The sequence below is a fragment of the Bos indicus x Bos taurus genome, chromosome 14 (genome assembly GCF_003369695.1).
Source record: "Bos indicus x Bos taurus breed Angus x Brahman F1 hybrid chromosome 14, Bos_hybrid_MaternalHap_v2.0, whole genome shotgun sequence".
Lineage (NCBI taxonomy): Eukaryota > Metazoa > Chordata > Mammalia > Artiodactyla > Bovidae > Bos > Bos indicus x Bos taurus.
Genome location: NC_040089.1, coordinates 9,865,070 through 9,890,609, shown reverse-complemented (window position 1 = coordinate 9,890,609; position 25,540 = coordinate 9,865,070). Strand labels below are relative to the sequence as shown.

General features: G+C 42.9%; 1 protein-coding gene across 3 annotated transcripts in view; it reads right to left on the bottom strand.

The window, feature by feature from the left end:
* Window positions 1–25,540, bottom strand: part of ADCY8 (adenylate cyclase 8) — a 225,969-nt gene that overhangs the window by 28,688 nt on the left and 171,741 nt on the right. For 2 of the 3 annotated variants that reach the window (XM_027560825.1, XM_027560823.1), the window contains 3 exons: window positions 24,809–25,010; window positions 22,679–22,768; window positions 9,343–9,515 (listed from right to left, as the gene is read on the bottom strand). In XM_027560825.1, the coding sequence (XP_027416626.1) occupies window positions 9,343–9,515; window positions 22,679–22,768; window positions 24,809–25,010 (465 nt within the window). The remainder of the gene's footprint in view (window positions 1–9,342; window positions 9,516–22,678; window positions 22,769–24,808; window positions 25,011–25,540) is intronic. The other variant, XM_027560824.1, reaches the window with a different exon arrangement.

Genomic DNA, 25,540 nt, shown 5'->3' with positions numbered 1-25,540 from the left:
TTCTATTCTCCCTGGAGACTAGCAGGAGGAGCATGGGGCTCAGGGCAATACAGCATGAACTCAGCTGCCAAGGCTGGCTTTTCACCTCGCCTTACACTAAAAGACCCTCCCAGCTTACACAGGGCCAGACCCAGTCCAGCTCTCCAGGCAGAACAGAGATTCAGGAATGGAAATGTGCTTTCTCTTGGGGAGATACTGTGCACATGGGGACCCAGGGCTCCGAGGAACTCTGTAGGCTGCAACAAGATGCAGATTCATGAATTCCCAGTTCCATCTGCTTTTCCTTGGAGATAAGATGCTAATAATAGATGAAACTCATTATTACATCTCTTTTCTGTAGCCCCAGTGAAACACATAATTATTGACCATCTACTGTGCACCAGGCACATGATAGGGTACAGAACTGAAGAAGATACCTTGCCTCTGCCCTCAGTACAGTTCAGTAAAGGAAAGAACTAGACAGATGGTTTCATAACACGGTATAACCCATAGTAAGGATACACTCTGGCTGCCATGGGCATATAAGGGAAGAGAAAGTAAACTAGGCTGGATATTCAGGCAAGACTCAAGAGCTGAATATTAAAGGTTGGTAAGAGTCAATCCTAAAGGAAATCAGTCCTGAATATTCATTGGAAGGACTGATGTTGAAGCTGAAACTCCAATACCTTGGTCACCTGATGCAAAGAGCTGACTCATTTGAAAAGATCCTGATGCTGGGAAAGATTGAAGGTGGGAGAAGGGGATGACAGAGGATGGGATGGCTGAATGGTATCACCAACTCGATGAACATGAGTTTGAGTAAGCTCTGGGAGTTGGTGATGGACAAGGAAGCCTGGTGTGCTGCAGTCCATGGGGTTGCAAAGAGTTGGACACAACTGAGCGACTGAACCAAACTGAACTGAAGAGTTTGGGAGGAAAAGGGGGGAGGGGAGTCTATAGGTATGAGACACAGATCTTGCTTAGCTAACAGCTGGTTTACAAGCCTCTAGTGCAGGGAGGATAAATAAATACCATACATCCAGTCTTAGGCCACACGCAGACTCAGCAGGAGAGAGTGCTCAGATCTGGTTGAGCTGTACAGTTACAGCTGGACTGTAAGTCATATATTGCCATCCAGAATCTTAGCGGCTAGGATTCATTCATTCACTCAGTCATAGTCACCACAGTGCTGTGCACAGGGACATACTAACAGAACCCTTTTTTCATGTCACAATTCTCTGGCCCTTCAAGCTTGTGGACACCTGACAAAATAAAATGCTGTACTCATGCAGACCCAGCTTTCAGTCTCAGCTCTGCTGCTGACCAATGGTTTGACCTTGGACAAGCTACTCAATACCTCTGAACCTCAGTTTGTTGCCTTGGGAAGGACTCTAGTTGCATTTACCCCCTTAATTGTGAGAAATAATTGACCAAATCTTGGCAACACACATGCTTGGCATGGTGTGTGGCCCATGTCTCCCTCTCTTTACCCCTTAAAGCTCCCAGTACATCAACTTGCTCCTAGTGGCGGCATTTTACAACATCATCATTCACACGGCTTAGATTGAATGGGACATGTCCTGTGTTCAGCTCCTCATGAATACAGCCTGAACGCCTGCTCTGATTGACACTTCTGATATGCTTTCCTTTGTGATGCAGAAGAATTTTTAAAGCTCAGTAACGTACCACATAAAACATACCTTCAAGACAAAACGTAAATACATCTTAAATCATTATGAAAGTAATGGTTGACTAAAAATAGAGAGATGACTAGATCACATTCGGAAGAAAAGTAAAGGAAAATTATGAATGGTTGTTGAGTCTTCAGGATGTATTTCAGATGGAAAAAATATGGCCTGAGTAGAGACTACAGAAAATGCACAGTAAGTTAGCCAGGCCAAAGAACATCCAGAAAGAATTGTGAGTTGAAAGGATTTTTTTTTTCTTTGTAACTTCTATGACTATTTGAAGAACTTCCAAAGAGAGCCAAATGGCTGAAATTTGTACAAAACTATAATACTTTGTCAGATATCAAGTGGCAGAGACACGAAACCAAGGACATTTGGAACTAATTTATTTGTGTTAACAAAATTACAGAATTGATAGTATCCTCACCCTATGCTCATAGAAAAGGACATAATTAAGTGAAGGCACATGTAGAAAAATGTGATCCTCAGGGCTACCACAATCTTCAGAGACCATCTTATCTGATACCTCATTAACTTAATATTTAATTTGAGCATTGATCATTGCAGAGTACTCATACTAGCTGTAGTGAATTCGGAAGCTAATACAAATTCACAAATAAAAAAAATAAAAATTGTTCTTCAGCGGATCACCCAGAGAAAACAATGATTAGTATTTTGGAATCGGCTCAATGTCATTTCCTTTTCCTTCATGCAAAAATATATTTATGCTTCCAAATTTAGAATCAGAGGGTTCAGACTGCTTGGTAACATATTTTTGCACTGAGTATGTATATGAAAATACTTCTGTGTAATTAAATACTGCACGATATGAATTAATGGACCCATCGAATTCCATATTATGTGTGCCATACATCATATAATGGTCCTTGCAAGCCTTTCAATTTACTGATTGAAGACTAAGGCCCAGGAAGAATAAGATGCTTGCTCAAGGTCACATAGCTGATTTGTGTCCCAGGATGAGAATTCACATCTCAGGCACCAAGTCAGAGCATTAGCCATTGCACATCTGATGCCAAATTTTAATGCTGCAATTAGTTCCCATTTCCCCTTGTGAAACCCAAAATAAACCAGCCAGTTTGAATTTATCTCTTATTCTGTTGCCATACTAATGACTGCATTTGCTTAGCACTGATTTTATGTCATACCTCTAATAACACTTTGTGTACATTGCCTACTTTAATTGTCACAGCAGCACTTAAAATATTATTCTCCCTGTTCTAGTAAAGCAGAAACTGAGACTCAGATGTTAAATGAGACACAAATCTAGTGAATGGTGAAAGCTGACTATCAATCCACATCTTAATGATGCTTTTTCAGTAAGCTACCACGGCTTTCTAACATGCACTTACTTATAATTACTTGCCTCTAAGCTCCTTTTCCCAGATGGCTCAGTGGTATAGAACCTCCCTGCCAATGTAGGAGAAGAGGCAGTGGGTTCAATTCCTGGGTCAGGAAGATCACCTGGAGGAGGGCATGGTAACCCACTCCAGTATTCTTGCCTAGAGAATCCCATGGAGAGAGGACCCTGGAGGGCTATAATCCATAGGGTCGCAAAGAGCCAGACACGACTGAAGTGATTTAGTAGGCAAGCTCCTTACAGTATCTTATTCATCTGTGCATCTGCAGAAGCTACCAAAGCCCATGACAAAGGTTATGACACTTCGGTTCGGAAGCAAATTCTACCGACAGCATGGGGATCACATGGTTTGTGGGTGAATGAATGTGTGCTCAGTTGCTCAGCTGTGTGAGACTCTTTGCAGCCCTGTGCACTGTAACCTGCCAGGCTCCTCTGTTCATGAAATTTCCCAGGCAAGAATATTGGAGTGGGTTGCCATGCCCTCTCCAGGGATCTTCCCACTAACAAGATCAAACCCACATCTCTTGTGTCTCCTGCATTGGCAGATGGATTCTTTACTACTGAGCCACTCAGGAGATCATAGGCTGTAGGTAGATGAAACAGCTTACTGTGAACTAGTGGTGTAATAGGATTCCAAATGAACTACTATTTCCATCAGTCACTCATTCATTTCATTCAACAAACATTTAGTTGGGCACCTGCTGCCAGATACTCCACTAAGTGCCAAAATTATGAACATGGGTAATGGCCCTTGCCCTTAAAAGCTCCTATTCTAACAGAGGAGGAGGACATGGAAATCAATGATTGAAACAGACAGAGATAAGTGCAATGATAAAAAATTATATGCACAGATTAGAAAATGAGGAATGATCAGAGACGGCTTCATGGAGGAGGCAGTCTTGAGCATGGTTGGCAAGGGGAAGAAAGTGCAGAGGCTCATGTGGGAAATAGCATATGGTTTCCCATGGCTGCAAAGCAAGATCTAAACAGTGACCTGTGGCGTTGTAGGAGATAAGGTTGGAGGAGTCAGTGGGACTCCAGGGAGGGTTTTGAAATTCTTGACAAACAAGTTGAACTTTTCTCTCTTGAGAGGTAACCAGGAACCCCTAAGGATTTTAAGAAGGATAATGAGTTGACCAGATGGCTTTGAGGAGGATGGCTTGAAAGGGCGGGTTAAGAGATCAGGTATGATACAGCAGTCCAGAGATGAAAGTAGGGATATTTCTAAGAATAGTAGTATTTGTGCTATAGAAAGGGTCATGTCTAACACAGTAAGTCCCCTACCCATGAACCTTCAAGCTGTGAACTTTCAAGGACGCAAAGATGCATTCACATGTCCAATCACGCAAGTTAGTTCACAAGTCTGGCTACATTGTACATGCATGCGTCCTCTATTGTCTAGTGACATACAGCATACAGAAGTACAGCGTCTTTATTTGAAGACCAGGATGTCTGGAAGCAAGAGTAAAAGCAGTGGTGATGTACCTGGTACTGTACTGTAAGATTAAACATGTTTTCTTTATTTTTTGTGTTTGTTTTCTATGTATTATTTGCTTGAAAAACATTACAAACCTATTACAGTATAGAATTATTTGCCAACAAAGGCCCGTCTAGTCAAGGCTACAGTTTTTCCAGTAGTCATGTATGGATGTGAGAGTTGGACTATAAAGAAAGCTGAGCACCGAAGAATTGATGCTTTTGAACTGTGGTGTTGGAGAAGACTCTTAAGAGTACCTTGGACTGCAAGGAGATCCAACCAGTCGACCCTAAAGGAGATAAGTCCTGAGTGTTCATTGGAAGGACTGATGTTGAAGCTGAAACTCCAATACTTTGGCTACCTGGTGTGAAGAGCTGACTCATTTGAAAAGACCATGATTCTGGGAAAGATTGAAGGCAGGAGGAGAAAGGGACAATAGAGGATGAGATGGCTGGATGGCATCACTGACTCAATGGACATGAGTTTGGGTAAACTCTGGGAGTTGGTGATGGACAGGGAGGCCTGGCGTGCTGCAGTCCATGGGTCGCAAAGAGTCAGATACGACTGAGCAACTGAACTGAACTGATTATTTAGCCTATTGTGTTAGCTGGGTATCTATTTGTTGGACCTATCAACAAATTGGACTTATGAATGTTCTCAGAAGGGAACTTGTTCATATGTAGGGGACTTACTGTAATAATCACTTGTATTCATCAAGTGCTTATTCTATGCCAGACCTTGAGCTAAGTTTCCAATATCACAATTTATCTCTTGTATATTCCTACAACATAGGAACTATTATCACCCCCACTTCACGGATGAGAAGATCAAGGCTTACAGAGGTTAAGTCGCTTTTAATTCATTTTCTCAAGATCACACAGCTGGTTGATGAAGGTGCTGGGATTTGAAGACAGGTAGTTGGACTCCTAAACTTGTGCTCACAGGTGTCACGATGTAGTTGTCCTTACTAGGGTGCTGAGGCGGATGCGTTTCTAGGGACTGATGAGATACTGGCAGTGAGGGTGCCTCCCCTGTTTTGGGCTCAGTGTCACCCATGGAGACGGGGGTCGTCATGGAGGGGGCCTCATGAGCAGATAGAGAGTCTGAGTATTGGGGTCATCTCAGTGTGGATGTAGCCAGGATGCCCTGTGCTAGGTTCTCTGTACTTTCCCCAGGACCCACTCCCCAGGAACAGTCAGCAGAAATGCCCTGAACCAATGCGAGCTCCTACAGGATTGGTTAAATTCCAACAGCAGGAGCAGACAGTGACTGCCAAATGGATCCACAGTGACTACTGGCCCGTTGATTTATAAACATGGCCAAGAGGGAAGGCTGAATGGACTCTTCCATTTCTTATCAATTTAATTCTGTTGATAGCAGAGTGTGAATCAATACAAGACTAACTGACAATCAACCTTGAGTCAGGAAGCTGAGAAAAGCAGCAACGAACTTGGGATTATGCGCACTCTTAGAATCCTACTTAACAATTTAACAAAAAGTTTTTCCTTAAGACCTCAAAACAGAATTCAGAACTAAACCTTTCTCCTAAAAAGGAACGACGGGATAGGAGTGAACAGATCCTGAACACCTACAATGTGCCAGGCATGTCAGAGTCTCATGCAGCCCTACACTAGAGTACAGTTACATTACTTTGCTGATGAGTGAACTGAGGTTCAGAGGTGGGAAGGGACCTTCTAATGCAGCAGAGTCTGGATCTGACGCCAGAGCCCTGGTCTGCTCCGTTAATACTTTTAAAATTTCCTTTGAATGAATAATTTTAGGTGATTTAATTTTTATTTTTACTACAAAAATGGCCTACCTGTTCATGTATATTTTTGCCCTCTTTTGTGCTGGTTTCTACTTGGTCATGGGACATCAGTTCTGGGTGTTCATTGGAAGGACTGATGTTGAAGCTGAAACTCCAATACTTTGGGCACCTGATGCAAAGAACTGACTCATTTGAAAAGACCCTGATGCTGGGAAAGATTGAAGGCAGGAGGAGAAAGGGACAACAGAGGATGAGACGGTTGGATGGCATCACCAACTCAATGGACACGAGTTTGGGTAAACTCTGGGAGTTGGTGATGGACAGGGAGGCCTGGCATGCTGCAGTCCATGGGGCCACAAAGAGGGGGACACAACTGAGCGACTGAACTGATGGGACATCTGTTGCCACTAACCATTTAATCTAATTGGAAACTATTTTGACTTTCTTTGAACCCTGGGCATTTGGTGAGAGATTCTTCATCTTGATGTGAAAGACATGTTTGCAATATTTACAAAGATGGGCTTTTGAGCCAGAAAGACCTGAGTTTGAATCTGGATCTACCACCTACTGACTGTGTGCATCCAGGTAATTATTGAACCTCTCTAAGCCTGTGTTAAAAGACACTTACTCCTTGGAAGGAAAGTTATGACCAACCTAGATAGCATATTCAAAAGCAGAGACATTACTTTGCCAACAAAGGTTCGTCTAGTCAAGGCTATGGTTTTTCCTGTGGTCATGTATGGATGTGAGAGTTGGACTATGAAGAAGGCTGAGCGCTGAAGAATTGATGCTTTTGAACTGTGGTGTTGGAGAAGACTCTTGAGAGTCCCTTGGACTGCAAGGAGATCCAACCAGTCCATTCTGAAGGAGATCAGCCCTGGGATTTCTTTGGAAGGAATGATGCTAAAGCTGAAACTCCAGTACTTTGGCCACCTCATGGGAAGAGTTGACTCATTGGAAAAGACTGATGCTGGGAGGGATTGGGGGCAGGAGGAGAAGGGGACGACAGAGGATGAGATGGCTGGATGGCATCACTGACTCGATGGACATGAGTCTGGGTGAACTCTGGGAGTTGGTGATGGACAGGGAGGCCTGGCGTCCTGCGATTCATGGGGTCACAAAGAGTCGGACACGACTGAGCGACTGATCTGATCTGATCTGAAGCCTGTGTTCCTCAGACTGTTGCCATGAGGGTTAAATAAGGTAATGGATATAAAGCGGATGTTGCATTCGCATAACAGGCACAAATTAGTACCTAGAATTTATAAAGAACCTTTACAAATCTAGTGAGAAAAAGGCAAAAACACCTAATAGAAAACCAGGCAAGAGACATGACCTGGAAGTTTACCGAAAATGGCCAATAAACAACAACAAACTGCACAAACTTATTCATGATGAAGGAACTACTAATGAAAACAATGAGATAAAATTCTCACTAAGGAACTGAATAAGAATTACAGAGACCACTGCTTGTAAGACAGAAACTGTTCCAAACTTGTTGGAGAGCCATTTGGCAAGATCTTAAAAAGTTGAAAATGCAGATACCATCTATTCCAGTAAGTGTGCTTTGAGATATGAGCCCAAAGAGATATTTTCAATGGTGATCACTGAAGTATCAATAATGTTTTTATAGGTTAAAGGATAAATATATCTTGGTATGTTCTATCTAAAATGAGTTGAATCTGTAGATATGAACCTAGATGTGTCTAAAAACTACAATATTACATGATAGCATAAGAATTTTATAAACAATTTAAAATACAGACACAACTAAATATATACTGGGTTAAAAAGAAATATATATATATATATATGTATACACACACACACACACACTGGGTTAGCCAAAAAGTTCGTTCTGATTTTTTCAGTTCATGGAAAAATCAGAACTAACTTTTTGGCCTACCCAATATAAAACACATGGATGGGAAGGATATACATTAAATGCATTAGAAGTTGACTCTTGGGAGGAGGATAAAAGAACAATGCTGGGGAAGGGAACTTCAACAATATCTGAAATACTTTATCCTTTTTAAAATGCAGAAGGAAACATGACTAATTGTGTACATTGTTTATTTCCAGCTGTTGAATCATAAATGTTCCCATTATTAGTCTCAGGCACATTTTCTGAGACTTCTTGGACTGTCTTTTCCTCCTCTATTTCTCAGACTGTTGGCCACGTGTTCTGGTCTCAGAGAGACCTCTGTTCTTCCCACCTCTCAAGGCCAATCAGCCTTCTGCTCAGTGTCTGGCTCCTTCTATCACTTCCAGCTCCCGTGGAGCTCCCTAAGGCAGGTGTGGGGTCTGGTTTCCCCAAGGGCTGTAGAAATGGCTGAGGTACATCACCAGGCAGTACATCCAGAGTATAGACTGAGACTAATGGGAGAAATGAGAGGGAAGGAACCAACAGATTCCATCCCTCCTGAGAGACTTTCCCTACCTTGTCGCCTACCCAGAGATACTTCGAGACATCCTCCAAAGCCCCAGCTTCACGATTCATCTGAGCAGCATAATATGGCTTGTATTTGCCTTCCATCCTTTCCTTTTTCACTTCCTTTCCCCTCACTTTTGCCGTCCTGGGTTTGGATTAGCACTTCATGCTTGCCTCAGGCTCTGTTCTCTAAGAAATCTAGGCTAAGATTTTTGTTGTTGTTGTATTTTTCCATATTTCAAAATTACACAATGTAAGGAGTTTAGCAACTTCTCAATGCACAGGGTCTGCTATTACTGATAGTGCTACAGCGAAATGACAACCAGACCTTACAAATCTCGGAGCTATTACAGTTGAAGGAATTGTAAATTATTACATGTGGGGAGACCTGAGCTATGGTCTAGTCCAAACTTTAATCCATGAATTAATCTGTAGTGAATACACATGATAAAATGGATAACTAGGAACTTTGCCTAAACTTGTCATCCAGAAAGTGCATGAGAAATATGTCAATTTTCAATCAGTCTCTAAGTTTCAATAACTCTACCTTAATCGTTTTCCCAATGGTTTCATTTCCCACTAGAAGTGGAGCTCTTTTTGAGCACAGTGGTGGGCACTTACTCTCCGCTGTGGTTCAGGTTGTCGTAGCGCAGGAAGAGGCCTGCATAGATGGTCTCGGTCAGCAGGGCGTAGATGGCAATCATGATCAGGAGCACAGCCAGCTTAAGGACAGAGTTGAGTCGGAGGAAAACCGCACAGGTCACCATGGCCAGCACCCCCGTGAAGACAAAGTACTGGAAAGAGAGAAGGTAGCTGGTCAGATTCAACAGGAATGTGGCCCGGTCATTCTCCTAGTCATGGATTCCAGTAGGTCTCTTTATACGGATGTTTGCTGAGCATCTCCATTTGGAGGTCTCAGGCCATCCTCAAGTTCAACAGGTCCCAAGTTGAACTCATCATTTCCTTACCACTGAGAAAGTCAATTTCTAGGTAGGTTGATAAGAAGTCCAGGGTTCCCGAGGAGGAGAGAGGGGTCTGAAGCTCTCAAGGAGGAGATAGGGGTCTGGGGTTCTCAAGGAGGAGAAAAGGACAAATTTTTTTTTCTTTAAACCCAGAGCTGATGATTGCACAACAAAACAGCTCATCTTGTTCAAGGATATGTTTTCCCTTACACTCTGTACCAATGATGTATGACAACAATGTATCCTGCTTGAGGACATGTTTCTCCTTAACAAGAACCTTCTGACTAATCTTGTTATCTTAAGATGTATATTGTGGGAGTGGGTCTGGTAGTGGTGGTTTAGCCACTAAGTTGTGTCCAACTCTTGTGACCCCATGGACTGTAGCCTGCCAGGCTCCTCTGTCCATGGGATTCTCTAGGCAAGAATACTGGAATGGGTTGCCATTTCCTTCTCCAGGGGATCTTCCTGACCCAGGCATCAAACCCAGGTCTCCTGCATTGCAGGCAGATTCTTTACCAACTGAGCTACAAGGGAAGCTCTAAAGTGAAATTCACTCAGCTGTGTCCGACTCTTTTCAACCCCATGGACTATACAGTCCATGGAATTCTCCAGGCCAGAATACTGGAATGGGTAGCCTTTCCCTTCTCCAGGGGATCTTCCCAACCCAGGATTGAACCCAGGTCTCCTGCATTGCAGGCGGATTCTTTACCAGCTGGGCCACAAGGGCAGCCCCCGTGGGTCTGGTAAGACCTTTCTATTGTTAGTTGTAATCTTGTTAATTTAAGATGTATGTTGTGGGAGTGTGTCTGGTGAAAGTATATAAGGCCTTGCTAAGACTAGTGAGTGGGCACTCTCCGTGCCCCTTCTGATGTCTATGTCAGAAGCTTTCTCTGTCCCCTTTTCACTTTAATAAAACTCTGCTACACAAAAGCTCTTGAGTGATCAAGCCTGGTCCCTGGTCCTGAAGCTAAATCTTCTTTGGAGATCACGAATCCAACATCATTCACCATAAGCTATTACCACCTCCCCAAAACTCTCTTTCCAATTCTTGGGGGAACCATTGGCACCATTTCTCAAGCCAAAAATCTTGGTCTCATCTTTGCTGCTTTTCTTTTCCCCCATATTCCACAGTCTGCTCATCCTAAGCTTGTAGATTCTATTTCCTCAATAAATCTCATATCTATCCACCTTTCTCCTTCTATCCTATTTCTGTTTTAGTTCTCACTTACAGTTTTGGAACAGTTTTCTAGCAGCTGTTTGCTTCTAGTTCCCAATCCCTACTGAATATACACTACTGTTTTTTTTTGGCCACACCACATGGCACATGGGATCTTAGTTCACCAACAGGGATTGAACCTGTGGCCCCCACAGTGGAATCTCGGAGTCTTAATCCCTAGACCACAAGGGAAGTCTCTGAATACATACTGTTATTTTCCAGCCAGTATTTCTGAAACTCAGATCTGACTATGTCACTCCTTAACTTGAAGTCTTTCCATGGCTCTGTAGTCTCTCAAATTACATTCTCCTTCCTGCATGGCAAAATTCTCAAGACTGTCATATATCAGATTCCTTTTCACTTTCCAAATCCCGACATATGTTCCAGCCTCACTATAAACTGTGGAGAAGGCAATGGCAACCCACTGCAGTGTTCTTGCCTGGAGAATCCCATGGACGGAGGAGCCTGGTAGGCTGCAGTTCCTGGGGTCGCACAGAGTCGGACATGACTGAAGCGACTTAGCAGCAGCAGCAGCACTATAAACTGGCTATCTCCCACAGCTGTTTCCCTGCTCTCTTGTTCCTCTAGTACTTTGCTTTTCCAGTGTCCTGTTTCTCTCAACTCTCATGCATGCGACCAAGCCTTGCTCTTCTCACAGGTGTCCTCTCCTCTGAGAAACTTTCATGCAAATCCTCCAGGTGCTTCTGAATACGGCCTCATTCCTCCACGGCAACCTTCACAGCCCAGCCTGATACTTGCCATCTTGTATTAGAAGTAGCTGTGCAATAGGCCAGTTGGGAATCACTCAAGGGCTGCAATATTAGAGTGACCCCCAGGTGTCAGTCTGCCCAGGTAGATTTCAGCCTTCTATAGGAAGATCCTCAGCCCATTTCCCTTACAGAAGGATCCACTATATCATTCTGGTCGAAAGGTTAGGATTCTGAGTATCCAGTAGGAAAAAAGAATAAAAATTGCATTATCAAAGACCCACTTGGTGGTGGTACTTTGATTTTTATACACATGGTCTTCCCTTGTGATTTTTCAAAGCAGCTGGTCAAGATTGGACTCCTAATTTCCATTTTACAGGTGAAGAAACTGAGGCTCATAAAGCTTAAGTAAAATTTTCAAGTTCTCATGATTAGAAAATGATACCGAGGACACCTGGATACAACCTGTGCATGTAAATATTAACTCTAGTGGGCATATCGGGCTTAATTACTAAAAGCCATTCCAGCCTTGTTATGCATGGCTCTTTCCAACAACTGGTTGTCTTCTCTCTCCTATGACAGGAAGAGACAATTTCTGTATGGGCAGAGCAGACAGGTAAGAAATTCTGGAAATCTCTGAGTGACGACTGAAAGATTCCCATGTCTTGACAAAGTGTTAAGGGGGAGCAATATTCTGCTTGCTTGGAACAAGCATTTGATAAATTAAACAATGAATTTTTTCCCTACAATTGTTGTCTGGGGACCTGCTGGACACCAAGAATTGTGCCAGGCTGGAAGGCGCCATCCTAATGTTAGGACATTGTCACAATGCATCATTTTCCTCTTAGAGAAGAGGGAGGAAGAAGAATTTTACACAATGATAACTTACAGGGACTTGCGCATCTGCTGACAGGGGTAGTATATACTGGAGTGTCTGTACCCATTTGATTGCTCTCAAAATCCCATGGCATTATAAAGTCACAGAACAAGAAGGAAAGAGAGCAGAGAGTTTTCAGAGAAAAGATCCAAACTTCCCGAATCACACAAAATCGAACATTTAGCAATTACAAGTCTTGGTATAAGCAGCGCAGTGAAGCGTACACAGGCCAACGACAGTGGCTTCCCTGTCTCTTCCTGAACTCTGACTCTTCTCATGGTCCAGGAATGAGGCTGTCATGAACACAGGGTCAGCGCGGGTGCTGAGTGGGGATAACTGATCTGACTTTCCCAGCTGTTTCCTGGTAGGGGAAAGGGACATTTCGTACATGTATGATGCTCTGGGACAGTCCGACTGTGTTTGGCTTGTTTGAGCTCCGTGGTTTCCATTTGATGTCCCTCTTCCTCCCAATACCAGAGGAAGAATGATGAGTGTTTTTTAGTTCATTGTAAGTTGTTAACTTAGATCTGTCGAAACTGCATTTAAATTCCACATGCAGATGTGCTGTTTGTGTCTGACTGGGGTTGAGGATGGACTTTTCTGGTTATTTCCTAGAAGGGACTGCAGCCCCAGTCAATATTTTAATCTCATAATAATTCACAGGAAGACATATCTGTGTTAATGATGTTCACAAATGATGACTCACGGTATAAGTACGAAGTAAAACCTAACCAATGAGCAGGCAAATAGCTAGTTCTTAGGGAAAGAATTTTATTTTTTCTACATTTTTTTTTAATATAAGAATGATGTTTCTCTTGATGATGCTTATTGGTCAATTCAATGTAGTCACCTTGAGGGACTATGTGTTTATCTTGATCCTGCTTCTTTGATGACTGAGCTCAGATCCCTGTAAATAATCTTCAGAGTCTGGTTTTGAAAAATGCCCCCCAACCCCCGCCCCTCGCCCGCAAATGCAGTTTTTCTATATTTGATTCCTAAACAATGATATCTAGCCAGATTATGTCTCCCACATTGCAGGTGGATTCTTTACCTTCTCAGGCACCAGGGAAGCCCAAGAATACTTGAGTGGGTAGCCTATCCCTTCTCCAGGGGATTTTTCCAACCCAGGAATCAACTGGGTTCACCCGCATTGCAAGGGGATTCTTTACTAGCTGAGCTACCAGGGAAGCCCTTTCACTTTCACTTTTCAAACAATGATGTCCAGCCAGATTACGCATCTTGGTGACTTTCAAAAGTTAAATTTGTTCCCAGAGGATAACGATTTGACATTGCTGGACATACCTAGGAAGTATATGCTGTCAGCAGTTAGCAAAGACGAAGGTGGGGGTGCTGGTGGAGTAAGTGTATGCTCTCCAGGCTCACTCTCTTGGCTTGGGCAACAAGTGAAGGTCTAGGAGGATCTGGCTTCCTGAAAACGATCCGAGTCAAGGTGGCCGCCGTTTTACAAATAATTGATAGGAGACTGATATTGCTATGAACGTATGGCCTGCTCAAAGTTTTAGTCACATGTTGCAGCAGCATACACGTGATTATGTAGATAATCTCATGTTTAGAGAATGAAGCCTTGTACCTTTTTTTTTTTTTTTTTTAGTAATTTTATTTATTTATGACTGTGCTGGTTCTTCACAGCTGTGCCGGCTTTTTTTTTTCTAGTTGAGGTGAATGGGGGCTACTCTCTATTTGCGGAGCATGGGCTTCTCATTGTGGTGGCTTCCCTTGTTGGGGAGCATGGGCTTTAGGGTGTGTGGGCTTCAGCAGTTGTGACTCTGGAGCTCTAGAGCACAGCTCCTTAGTTATGGCACATAGGCTTAGCTGTTCTGCAGTATGTGGGGTCTTCCCAGACCAGGGATCGAACCCACGTCTCCTGCATTTGCAGACAGACTGTTTACCAATGAGCCACCAGGGAAGCCCTGGCTTTAAAACAAAAAAAATTGTTATATTCCTATTTCCTTCCTTAAATACAAATCTCTACTTTGGCAGATACTATTTACTCAATTATCGAAGCTTTAGGGAAAGAGAAGGAGAAAAGAAACTAATATTTAATGAGTGTTTATGTATATTATCTCTATTTGTCACCCAAACAATCTTATAAGATAGGTGTTGTTAATAAGTCCATTAAACAGATAAGGAAACTGAGGCTCAGAGAGGCTAAGTGATTTCCCCAAGGCTAAATGGCTAGTCAATGAGAAGAAGAGTACTTGCTCATTCTATGTCACCTCACAGCTTCTATCATTCAAATCTACTCTGTTTTCCATGCACAATTAATAGTCCTCAAAGGTTTGGAATCCAAGCTTCAGTGAGATGGGACTTGGTTTTTGGATCACATTGTGTTATTACGGTTTTTGGATCACATTGTGTTATTATAGCTTTTGGCTCTTTGTGGGGCAAGACAATTCCAAAAATTAATTATCATTTGGGAAAAAAACAAAATGATCTCCTCTATGTATTTAGCCATATCATAAAATTGGCTCAGAGTAGAAGAAAAAGGAGCTTATATAATATCCCTCTGTTCAACTAGAAAAAGTTCTGAAATTACAATGGTGCTATTTGATACTTATTTTTTGTTCGAAGTTTTTGGTGGACCTGCCACTGTGAAAGTCTGGAGAATCTAATTTTATTCTGAATGCCAGTTGGAGATTTTAGACTGCAGTGAATACATTTTCCTCCAAAATTACTCAAGGCTCTGACTCCTACCTGAGAAGTTAACCAGAGAAATGAAGGCAAGAGGTTAGGGAAATACCAATTTTTACAGTCACTTTTGGAATTTAAAATATCTGCTTATTTGCTTGAAGAATCCCATGGACAGAGGAGCCTGGCAGGCTATAGTCCACGGGATCGCGAAGAACTGGACATGACTGAGCAACTACCATCAATTATTTGCTTTATGATCACTCCTTTGTTTCTGTTCCTCTCTTTTTGCTCCTTCTTGGTTTTTCTCCCTTTTGTCTTCCTCTTTTAACTCCCACCCCCTTTCATCCCTCATCTTCATCATCATGATCAACTGATATTTAATGAGCATTTATTATGGACCATTTATTATGGACCATTTATTATGGACTGTAGTAAGCTTAAGGATGCATTCTCCCAGTCTAAGTCTCATGATAACACTGTGAGGTGGGCACAGCTGTTACCCCAGTGTGGAAGCGAGGCTCAAAGAGCTTAAGTTGCTCAAGACCACAGCTGCCAGTTCAGCCAAAATGTTCTGACTACAGGTTTTCAAGACTCTAATTCTCTTCCCTTCTCTCTCTCTGTTTCCTCTTTTGCACTTAAATTTTAAAATAGTTTTCTTCAGGTATGATTCACCTACAGTGAACTGCATATATCTGTTGCACACAATTTTCTAGGCTTTAGTATTTGTACATCCACAAAATCATTACAATTATGAAAATGAGCACCAGCATGGGTTTCAGTGTATCCCTTTATGATTCTCCCCTCCCACGTTCCTCCCTCTCCTCCCCAGGCAACCATGTCTTTCTTTCTGCTATTATCTATCAATTTATCAATGCATTTTCTAGAGTTTTAGATCCGCAGGACCATACAAATGCATACTTCTGCTTTGTTTTGCTTATTTCTGTCAGCATGCTGATCTTGGGATTCATCCATGTTATTGCACATGTATCCAGAGATCATCTCTCTCTACTGATGTGTAGTAGTCCCCTGGATGGCTATTCTTTGGTTTCTTAGTTTCTTTATCCTCTCAACTATTTAGGGACGATTGGGTTATTTTTAGTTTTTATCTATTACAAAGAAGGCTGACATGAACATTCTTTTCCAATACAGAAATATAACTTTGTATTTTCTAATATAAAATATTTCTCATTTTACAAGAAGTTTATTAAGCAACAGAGTGGTTGACTTGAAGGGAAAACATTCTAGGATTCATTTCTTTTAGAATAATTTATCCTTTCTTAAAGATTTATTGCCCTATATGTTTACTTCATTATCTGATTGGATTTCTTTTCATTTTTGTAACACAAAATAATAAACATTTTGATCTTTATAAAAAGGAGAAATGTCTTCTTAGACGTTTGGTGTTACTTTTCTTTTTTTTTTTTTTTTTTGCCACACTGCATGACATGTGGAATCTTAGTTCCCTGACCAGGGATCGAAACCCTGCACGGAAGGGCAGGGTCTCAACCATGACCACCAGGAAGCCCCATCTTCCTTTTAAGATTATTTTGAGGGAAGAACTAGAGCAGCAGCATATAATCTAGGGGTAATTCTTGAACACTACTGAAGCAAGTCTTGTCTGATTGCTCTACTTAATGTCCCATGAATTATGGTATTTTTCAGACTGGCTGGTGGGAGAAGACACCATTCCCAGCCTAATGTGAGAGCCAGGCACTAATCCTTTCAGATGTGTGTTTTTGTTTTTGTTTTCTGGAGCATCGCTGTTTCCTCATATGCATGCACTGATCAGCCCCTCTGCAGATCTCTGAGTCTTCTCTATCAGAAACTCTCTTCTCTCTGGCAGTACGTCCTACAAACTCTAGCCACCTTGGTTCCCCCAGATTCTCAGTTCTATCTCCTCAAATTAGGGGGTTGCACTGAGTTCCATGTGCGTTCTTCCGACCTGAGCCAGTCTGAAACACTCTTAATGCAAGGTACAGCCCAGGCAACCATAGGGCTCACTTAATTTGCTTCTTGTCTTTCAGGGATTGTGTTCTTCAGTACTGGATGCCCAGTGTCTTGAAAACTATTGTTTCATATATTTTGTTAGTTTTTAGCTATTTCAGGTGGGAAGGCAATTTTATCTCTACTGTTCCACTTGAAATTTATCTTTTTAAAGAAAAATTATTAATTTGACTGTGGATTCTGTCCTGTGCTGTGCCCTCACGGTAATGTTAAATAGCTATACAATATTGGCTTTTCTCCTTAAAGCAATTTAGAAGTTTGAAGAGTTGGGAAAACCGTTCTAGCTAGATGAATTATAGAAATGATGGAGTGGGAGTATGAAAATGATGCCTTAAGGACATGTGAGATTGGCAGGAAGCACACACTAGTAAATTAATGCTCAAAATTCTCCAAGCCAGGCTTCAACAGTATGTGAACCGTGAACTTCCAGATGTTCAAGCTGGATTTAGAAAAGGCAGAGGAACCAGAGATCAAATTGTCAATATTTGTTGGCTCATCGAAAAAGGAACAGAATTCCAGAAAAGCATCTACTTCTGCTTCATTGACTATGCTAAAGCCTTGAACTGTGTGGATCACAACAAACTGTGGAAAATTCTTAAAGACATGGAATACCAGGCCACCTTTCCTGCCTTCTGAGAAACCTGTATGCAGGTCAAGAAGCAACAGTTAAAAGCATACATGGAACAACAGACTGGTTTCAAATAGGGAAAGGAGTACGTCAAGGCTGTATATTGTCACCCTGCTTATTTAACTTATATGCAGAATACATCATGAGAAATGCCAGCCTGGAATCAAGATTGTCAGGAGAAATATCAAGAACATCAGATATGCAGATGACACCACCTTTATGGCAGGAACGTGAAGAAGAACTAAAGAGCCTCTTGAAGAAAGTGAAAGAGGAGAGTGAAAAAACTGGTTTTAAAACTCAATATTCAGAAAACTAAGATCATGGCATCTGGTCCCATCACTTCTTAGCAAATAGATGGGGAAACAATGGAAATAGGGAAAGACTTTATTTTGGGGGGCTCCAAAATCACTGCAGATGGTGACTGCAGCCATGAAATTAAAAGATGCTTGCTCCTTGGAAGAAAAGCTATGACCAACATAGACAGCATATTAAAAAGCAGAGACATTACTTTGCCGACAAAAGTCCGTCTAGTCAAAGCTATGGTTTTTCCAGTAGTCATGTATGGATGTGAGAGGTGGACTGTGAAGAAAGCTGATGCTTTTGAACTGTGGTTTTGGGAGAAGACTCTTGAGAGTCCCTTGGACTCCAAGGAGATCCAACCAGTCCATCCTAAAGGAACTCAGTCCTGAATATTCATTGGAAGGGCTGATGTTGAAGCTGAAACTCCAATACTTTGGCCACCTGGTGCAAAGAACTGACTCATTTGAAAAGACCCTGATGCTGGGAAAGATTGAGGGTGGGAGGAGAAGGGGATGGCAGAGGATGAGATGGATGGATGGATGGCATCACCAACTCCGGACAGGGAAGCCTGGTGTGCTGCAATCCATGGGGTTGCAAAGAGTCGGACATGACTGAGTGACTGAACTGAATCTGAAGGATTGAGTATGCTTGAAGAAAGCTTGAAGGCTGGGTAGAACCTGGGATTCTACCCATGGGAGAGAAGTGGGAGAAAGTCCCAGGATGCAAATGATGACTGATGCCTGTAGGGAAAATTGGTTGTCAGGGACCCTTTAAAACCATAGCATACTCTGCTCTCACAACTACAGCTGACTAGTCAAAGACTGTTCCAATCTGCTAGAGCATATAATAAAGGGGCTTGATTATAAAATGAAGATCTTCCTATCGAGCCTCCTGAAAACCACATTCTGAAGTTTGAGATGATGAGAATGGTTTCTGCATATGACTGTCATTCACTTTACAAACCTATGTCTCTTTGCTCTCCTAGACTACTTCTCAAATCATAGCTGGAACATGACTTTCTTCATGATCATTTCCTATATCCTCACTCTTTTTTTTTCTTTAGTAATTGGCAAGCTCCAGTTCAGAAATAAACTTTACTTTATACCATATATGATGACAGTCTCTTATGTTTATGCCACATCATCCAGCTTAATTACCTGTTTCCAGACTGAGAACTGTTGCCCATGGGGGAGATGGAGAGGTCCAGTATACAGATGAGGAAACCAGGGCTCAGAGACAGGAAGTGATTTGCTTGGGGATACACACTTGTGAGTGATGGCAGGTGGTTGTGCAAATTAAGCCTTTTAGAAGGTTTGGATGTCTGATTCCTTCTACTTTGGTAGACAAATCCTTAGGTAGAGAAACATGGCCAGATATATGCCAACATGGCAAATGGTGGGTTAACAAGATTGCTGTAGTAGCTGATGATGGAAAGAGTCCAGGTGCTCACATTTTAGGCCAGTGGGATTCCTGCACCTGAGGAGATGTCAGACTTCGGCAAACTTTGCTTGGCAAGGGCCAGATAGCAGATATTTTTGACTTAGTTACCGCGACTGAACTCTACCATTATATTATTATAAAAGCAGCCATAAAGACATTGCTAACAAATGGGTGTGTCTGTGCCCCAGTAAAACTATTTACAAAACAGGTGGCAAGTGGAATTTGGCCTGTGGTCATTGTTCGCTGGCCCCTGGGCAAGATGATCCCTTGTCTTGGGAAGAAAATTTTATTTTTTTATTTTTTTCAAGGTGAATAATGCTTTAACTTTATTTGGATGTAATTTACATACCGAAAGTTCATCTCTTTGAAGTGTAAGGTTCAGTGGTTTGATATGTTTACAAAATTGTGCAACCATTACCATATTCTAATTTTTAACAGGTTTTAATTTTTATTGCAGTAGAGTTGATTTATAACTAATTTTATAACAGTTTGATCACCCCAAAAATAACCTTGTTAACAGTCACTCTCCAGCGCTCTTGCTACTCCCTCTGCTGCTTCTGCTGCTGCTGCTAAGTCGCTTCAGTTGTGTCCAACTCTGTGCTACCCCAAAGACAGCAGCCTACCAGGCTCCCCCGTCCCTGGGATTCTCCAGGCAAGAACACTGGAGTGGGTTGCCATTTCCTTCTCCGGAAAATTTTAATATTAAAACTGATTCATTTATCTTATCTCATTTTTTAACATTTCTATTTTATGAATATGTTTCACAATGTACATGATACTTTAGTACAATGGCGCACGTGTGCATGCTAAGTCGCTTCAGTCATGTCTGACTTTGTGACCCATGGATTATAACCTACCAGTCTCCTCTGTCCATAGGATTCTCCAGGCAAGAATACTGGAGCGGGTTGTCAAGCCCTCCTTCAAGAGATCTTCCTGACTCAGGGGCTGAACCTACATCTTTTACTTCTCCTGCTTTGGCAGGTAGGTTCTTTATCACTAGCACCATCTGGGAAGCCCAGAACATTGGTATACATTACCAAAATATATATATATTTTTATGGTGCAGGTTCAAAACCTTTTAATTTAGTAAATGAATCACAGCTGACATTTAATCAGCAGCTATTTTGTGGCAGGTGTTGCTCTATACATTTTCCATGGATTAATTCACTTAATCCTCACAATCACCCATGAGGAAGGTATTGTTTTCATCTTCATTTTGCAGAGAAGGAAACAGAGGCACAGAGATGAACATATGTGATCCAAAATCTTACCCACCACTTTGTTAGGCCTGGGAAATCCATGAGTGCTGTGGTCCTGAGTTTGGGAGTTCAAGTTTGAGGCAAGGGGTATATACACAGCATTGAGTCAGAGGCCCAGATTAATACTTAAACACCAACTTCAAGTCAGATCACATGTTAGAAGCTCAACGTTTGCCAACTCATTTAGGTAAGCACCATGAGAATCTGATATTATATAACTCCACAATCACTGTGCAAAGAAGATATTATTTTTCCCACTTTACAGATGAGGAAGCTGAGGTTCAGAAAGAGTTTGAACTGATTCAAGATTCTACTGCTAGCAAGTAAAGGGGCTCAGTTGGGAGTGAAATCCAGCTTTTGTCTAACTCTAAATATCTGATTCTTGGCTGACTTACTGCCTCTTGGACACTCTTCATGCCCTCCAAATAAAAGTGTTCTCAGGGGAGTGGTATCCCACAGACTCTACAAAATTGGAGATCACTCCTTACTTGGTGGGAAGAAGTCCCAGAGCACATGATCTGCCCCACACAGCTGTGAAATCAGAGCTAGCCCCATCCTGCCCAGAACTTCCTTAGGAAGAGCCTTGTTCTTCCCTAGGGATGGAGCCTGAATTCAGAAGCGTGAGCTCATGAATAAGCCAGATGTGGTTTGAACTGCAGCAGCAAGTCTTGATAACTGAATGAAGAAGGGAAAGAGAAAGAAGTAAGAATGAAAAGAAGTGAGAAAAAAGGTAGATTAGCAGGAGTAGCAGCGAGAAAGCTGCTTTCTGAACCTCCGTTTCATTATCTACAACATGGAGATGGCGGTAGCATCCTCCATGTATCTTGAAGATGTAATGATTTTGTGCATATCCAGTATGCACAAAATACCTGAGGTCAGAGGTGAGGCTTTCTGTCCTTTTCAGAACACCTGGACCAATTCTGGGGCTGAGGTCAGATAACAGAGTGCCTTTCCCCCACCACATACTGGAAGGGGTCTCAGAGAACAAAAGTCTACCCAAGGTCCTCAAGGTTGGCTGGTGTCTACTGGGACATCCCAACCGTCTTCCCTCCAGACCCAGAGTTTATATCCCAATATGTAAAGGTCTGGGTCATGGCTTAACAGAGCCAAAGATTGTCCTTTGCTTGACCCTTATGTTGACCCCAAGGCCCAGGGCCAGCCTAGTGGCTATGGGGCCAGGAGATGGTCAGGCTTACACTACGATGGTAAGTGGCCTGCTGGGACACCTCCTGAGTCTGCGATGCTCTGGGCACTTTCTATACCACTTTAATATGTTTATTTACTTATCTTTTTTTAGGTTTTTTTTTTTTTTTGGTTGCACTGCTCAGCATTTGGGATCTTAGTTCCCCAACCAGGGATTGAACCCGTGTCCCCTGCAGTGAAGTATGGAGTCTTAACCACTGGACTCTCAGGGAAGTCCCACTTTGATTTATGTTTAGCTGTTTTCTGCATTTGTGATTTACTAGCTTCCTTTCTTCCTCTATCTCCCCTTCTTCCATCCTTTCCTTTTCCAATGCAGCAAACTCTGAGCTGCAGCTCTGTGCTCTGCCCTGTACTGAAAACAACAGCACATTCCATTCTAGGGTTTTAAGAGGAGCTGGGGGGAAATGAGAGGGAAGAGGAGGCAAAGGAAAGAAGAGAGTGGACAGAGGGAAAAGTGAAGAAGAAGAGAGAAATGGGAAAGAGAGGCAGAAGACAGCAGGAAAGAGACAAAAGGGAAGCAGCGGATACCAGGAGAGAAGGGAGGGCAGAAAAGGGGAAGAAGAAGAAAAGAAGGAGAGAGAGGCAGAGGAGGGCAGACAGGCCCCTGGAGAGCCAGCACGTCTAGGGCCCCTCAGCCAGTCCTGCTGATTCAGAGCTGGTGAAGATGCCTAAGCCCCAGTCTCACCAAGGGGAGCTCGTGAATAAATACCTCTGGGTAGGAGCAGATATCTGTAAACACAGCTGAGGAATTGAAAGTCAGGTTCTTCAAGGGTATCGACTTGTCAAAATCACACCACAGCTGCGGATTAAGAAAAAAAAAAGAACAACAAAAAACAAAACAAAACAAAACAAAAAACACAGGAACAACAAAGTCAGTGTGAGCTGGAGACGGAGTCCTGTGCTATCGCTGTGGGGCTTCGGCAAATGCCTAGGGCAGAAAGGGCCCTCGAGGGGCTGGATTTCAGAATGCAAGCCCAGCTTGGACCTTCTGTTTGGTTCTAAAGAAAGGACTGGCTCAGAAAAAAAAAATTACAAGCCAGTCATGAAACTAGGGTAAGGCTGCTCCACCAGCCCCATCATGGAGTCGCTGGAGTGCGCTTGTGGGGCTTGGAAGAGAGAACCAGGTGGGGAATGCTCACAACCTGTCTCCACATGAACAGCTGGGGGGACTCGAGGGACCCACAGGGCACGCTTTCCAGAAAGACTCTTAGCACTGGGGTGGGGGGCACTTCCTAGGCTAGCAGTTGCGGCAGGAGATCTTGCGGCACTCAGAAGAGAATAGCTACCACTGGCTGAGTGCCTAGGCTGCAGCAGACACTTTGCATGAAAAGGGCATCACAACCCCCTTGTGATGTAGCTACTTCTTGTATCCCCATTTTACAACTGGAAAATATGAAACTCTGAGAAGTAAAGTAACTTGTCCAGGGTCACCGAGCTGGTAAGTGGTGGAGGTGAGATTTGAACACAGGTCTATCTGACTCCAAAGCCTCTGAACTTCCTCCCACAACACTGTGGGATGGTTGGCCCCAGTGGCAACCCTGACCTACAGTCACTAGGACACCCCAGAAACATCTGATTCATCTAGAGTTGAGATCCTGGCTGCAGCTCTGCAGTCCGTGATCAATGACTAAGGACTTGTGTTTTCAATTGCCATCATCTATAAAATGTTCATTAGATGTTGAGTTTTATTAGACTATGATTCCCCTTTTCTTTGTCCCATAGTCTCTTTACAACAAGGCCGACCACAGAGCTTGAGCAACATGGACACTAGGTAATTATTGGTCCAGTGTGAACAATGGATTTCAGGCAGTGTAAATCTCTGACTTACAGGCTGACAGTTGTGGGGGTCCAACAGTTGGGCTCCCTGAACACTTGGAGACCCTCCCTCAGGCCCAAAGGACACAATGATGGTTTCAGCCACAAGATGATGCCTTAACTAGTCTCCCTCAATGTTCAAAGCCCGGAATCAGATAAATCCCCTAAACATCTAGGTTCCTAAACCATGGACAACACAAGACTATTGGGATAGACACAAAAAATGCCTGTAGCTACCACATGACCATTGTAGAGAGAATATGCACTCACTAAAGCATGGGTCACCAAATTAAAGACAATGATAAATATGGCAGTTGGAGATTCATCCGAGTTCGATGTGTCACATCTGGTATGAACTCTTAGAACGTCATAGGCAAGATGCTCAACCTTCCTGAAAGGCAGCTTCCTCATCTGTTACGTGGGAACGGTAATACCTACCTGCGGCACACAGTAGGTGCTCAATAAATGACAGCTACTTATTTCCATTCTCCCCTCTCCCCCTCCCAGAGATACAGTTGGGCTAACGAGAATGAGCGTTTGAGTCATGGAGTCAGACAGACCTTATTAGCAAGTTATTTCATGTCTCTGAGCCTCAGTTTCCTCAGCCGTAAAGCGGGGATAAAGAGACTTACCTCACGGGGTTTATGTGAGGATTAAATACGGGAAGCACAGACTGCTCCTCCTTCAGAGCATGGCACACAGCAGGTGGGAACTTAACAAGGAGTAACTCTTATTTACGACTTTAATTGACTGGCCATTGAAAGTACAGAAACTTAAGGGCATTTGCAGTGCCTTTAGAGCAAATAACCTCCACCACTAAGAAAAAGACCATTTTCCACCAGTAAAATGCATGGTTCTGACCGTATAGCCACATCTTCCTTCTCTAACCCTGACCTTGGGGCTTGACGAGGTACACGAAGGCGTTAATAATTAGTACCAAGGAGGGCAATGCCAGAGGCTGCAGGTTCTACCAACTCTTCATTCCTGACTACACGCTAGACAAGTGTCTATGTGCAATGCTTACGATATTTAGGATGGCGCCCAGGAAATTAATCAAGATGGATGCAAAGATGATGACGTTCCTGGCCAAATAGGTCTCGTTAATCCAACAGCAGGTTTTCCGGAGGACCAGGGGCAAACACTTGTAATCCTCTGCCGTAGTGATGAGGACCAGAGCTGAGTGCAGCATGATCAGGATGGAAAACTGGATGGCCATGGGCATCACCCTGCAAGAAACACAGAATGTTGGGTCACGTGGCATTAATCAGGGATCCCCCCTCTCTGTGCAACCTTGTCAATCATGTTCAGGATTGCCCTTCCCCACTCCTTGCACCCAATAATTCCTCTAAAGCTCTCTTAGCCCAGGAAAGGGGCTTTTAACAAGAGACTTTTATTAACAAGAGACTTTTCAAAAATTACACCCATCCCTATAAAATATTCTCTTGAGAAACTTTGCAATGAACATCAAATATTGGGCTTGATCTGTTGCTTCTGCCCATTTTTTCCCACTTATTTCATCATTCCTCTTTCTCACTTGGCAACTGCTGCCAAGGCCACACACCACTGGAATTTTATCTGAGTACTCTGGCTGTGGGAGAGATCCATATGCCCTTTCCCCCTCAAGGTGGGTGTTAGGAAACACTTTCCCCCATGACTGCTCTGATGCCAAGAACTGAACATGGCACCTCTCCACGTGGCTCAGTTTGGTTAGTGATTATCACAGTTTGCAGAGGCTACACTATGTGTTGTGTGGGAG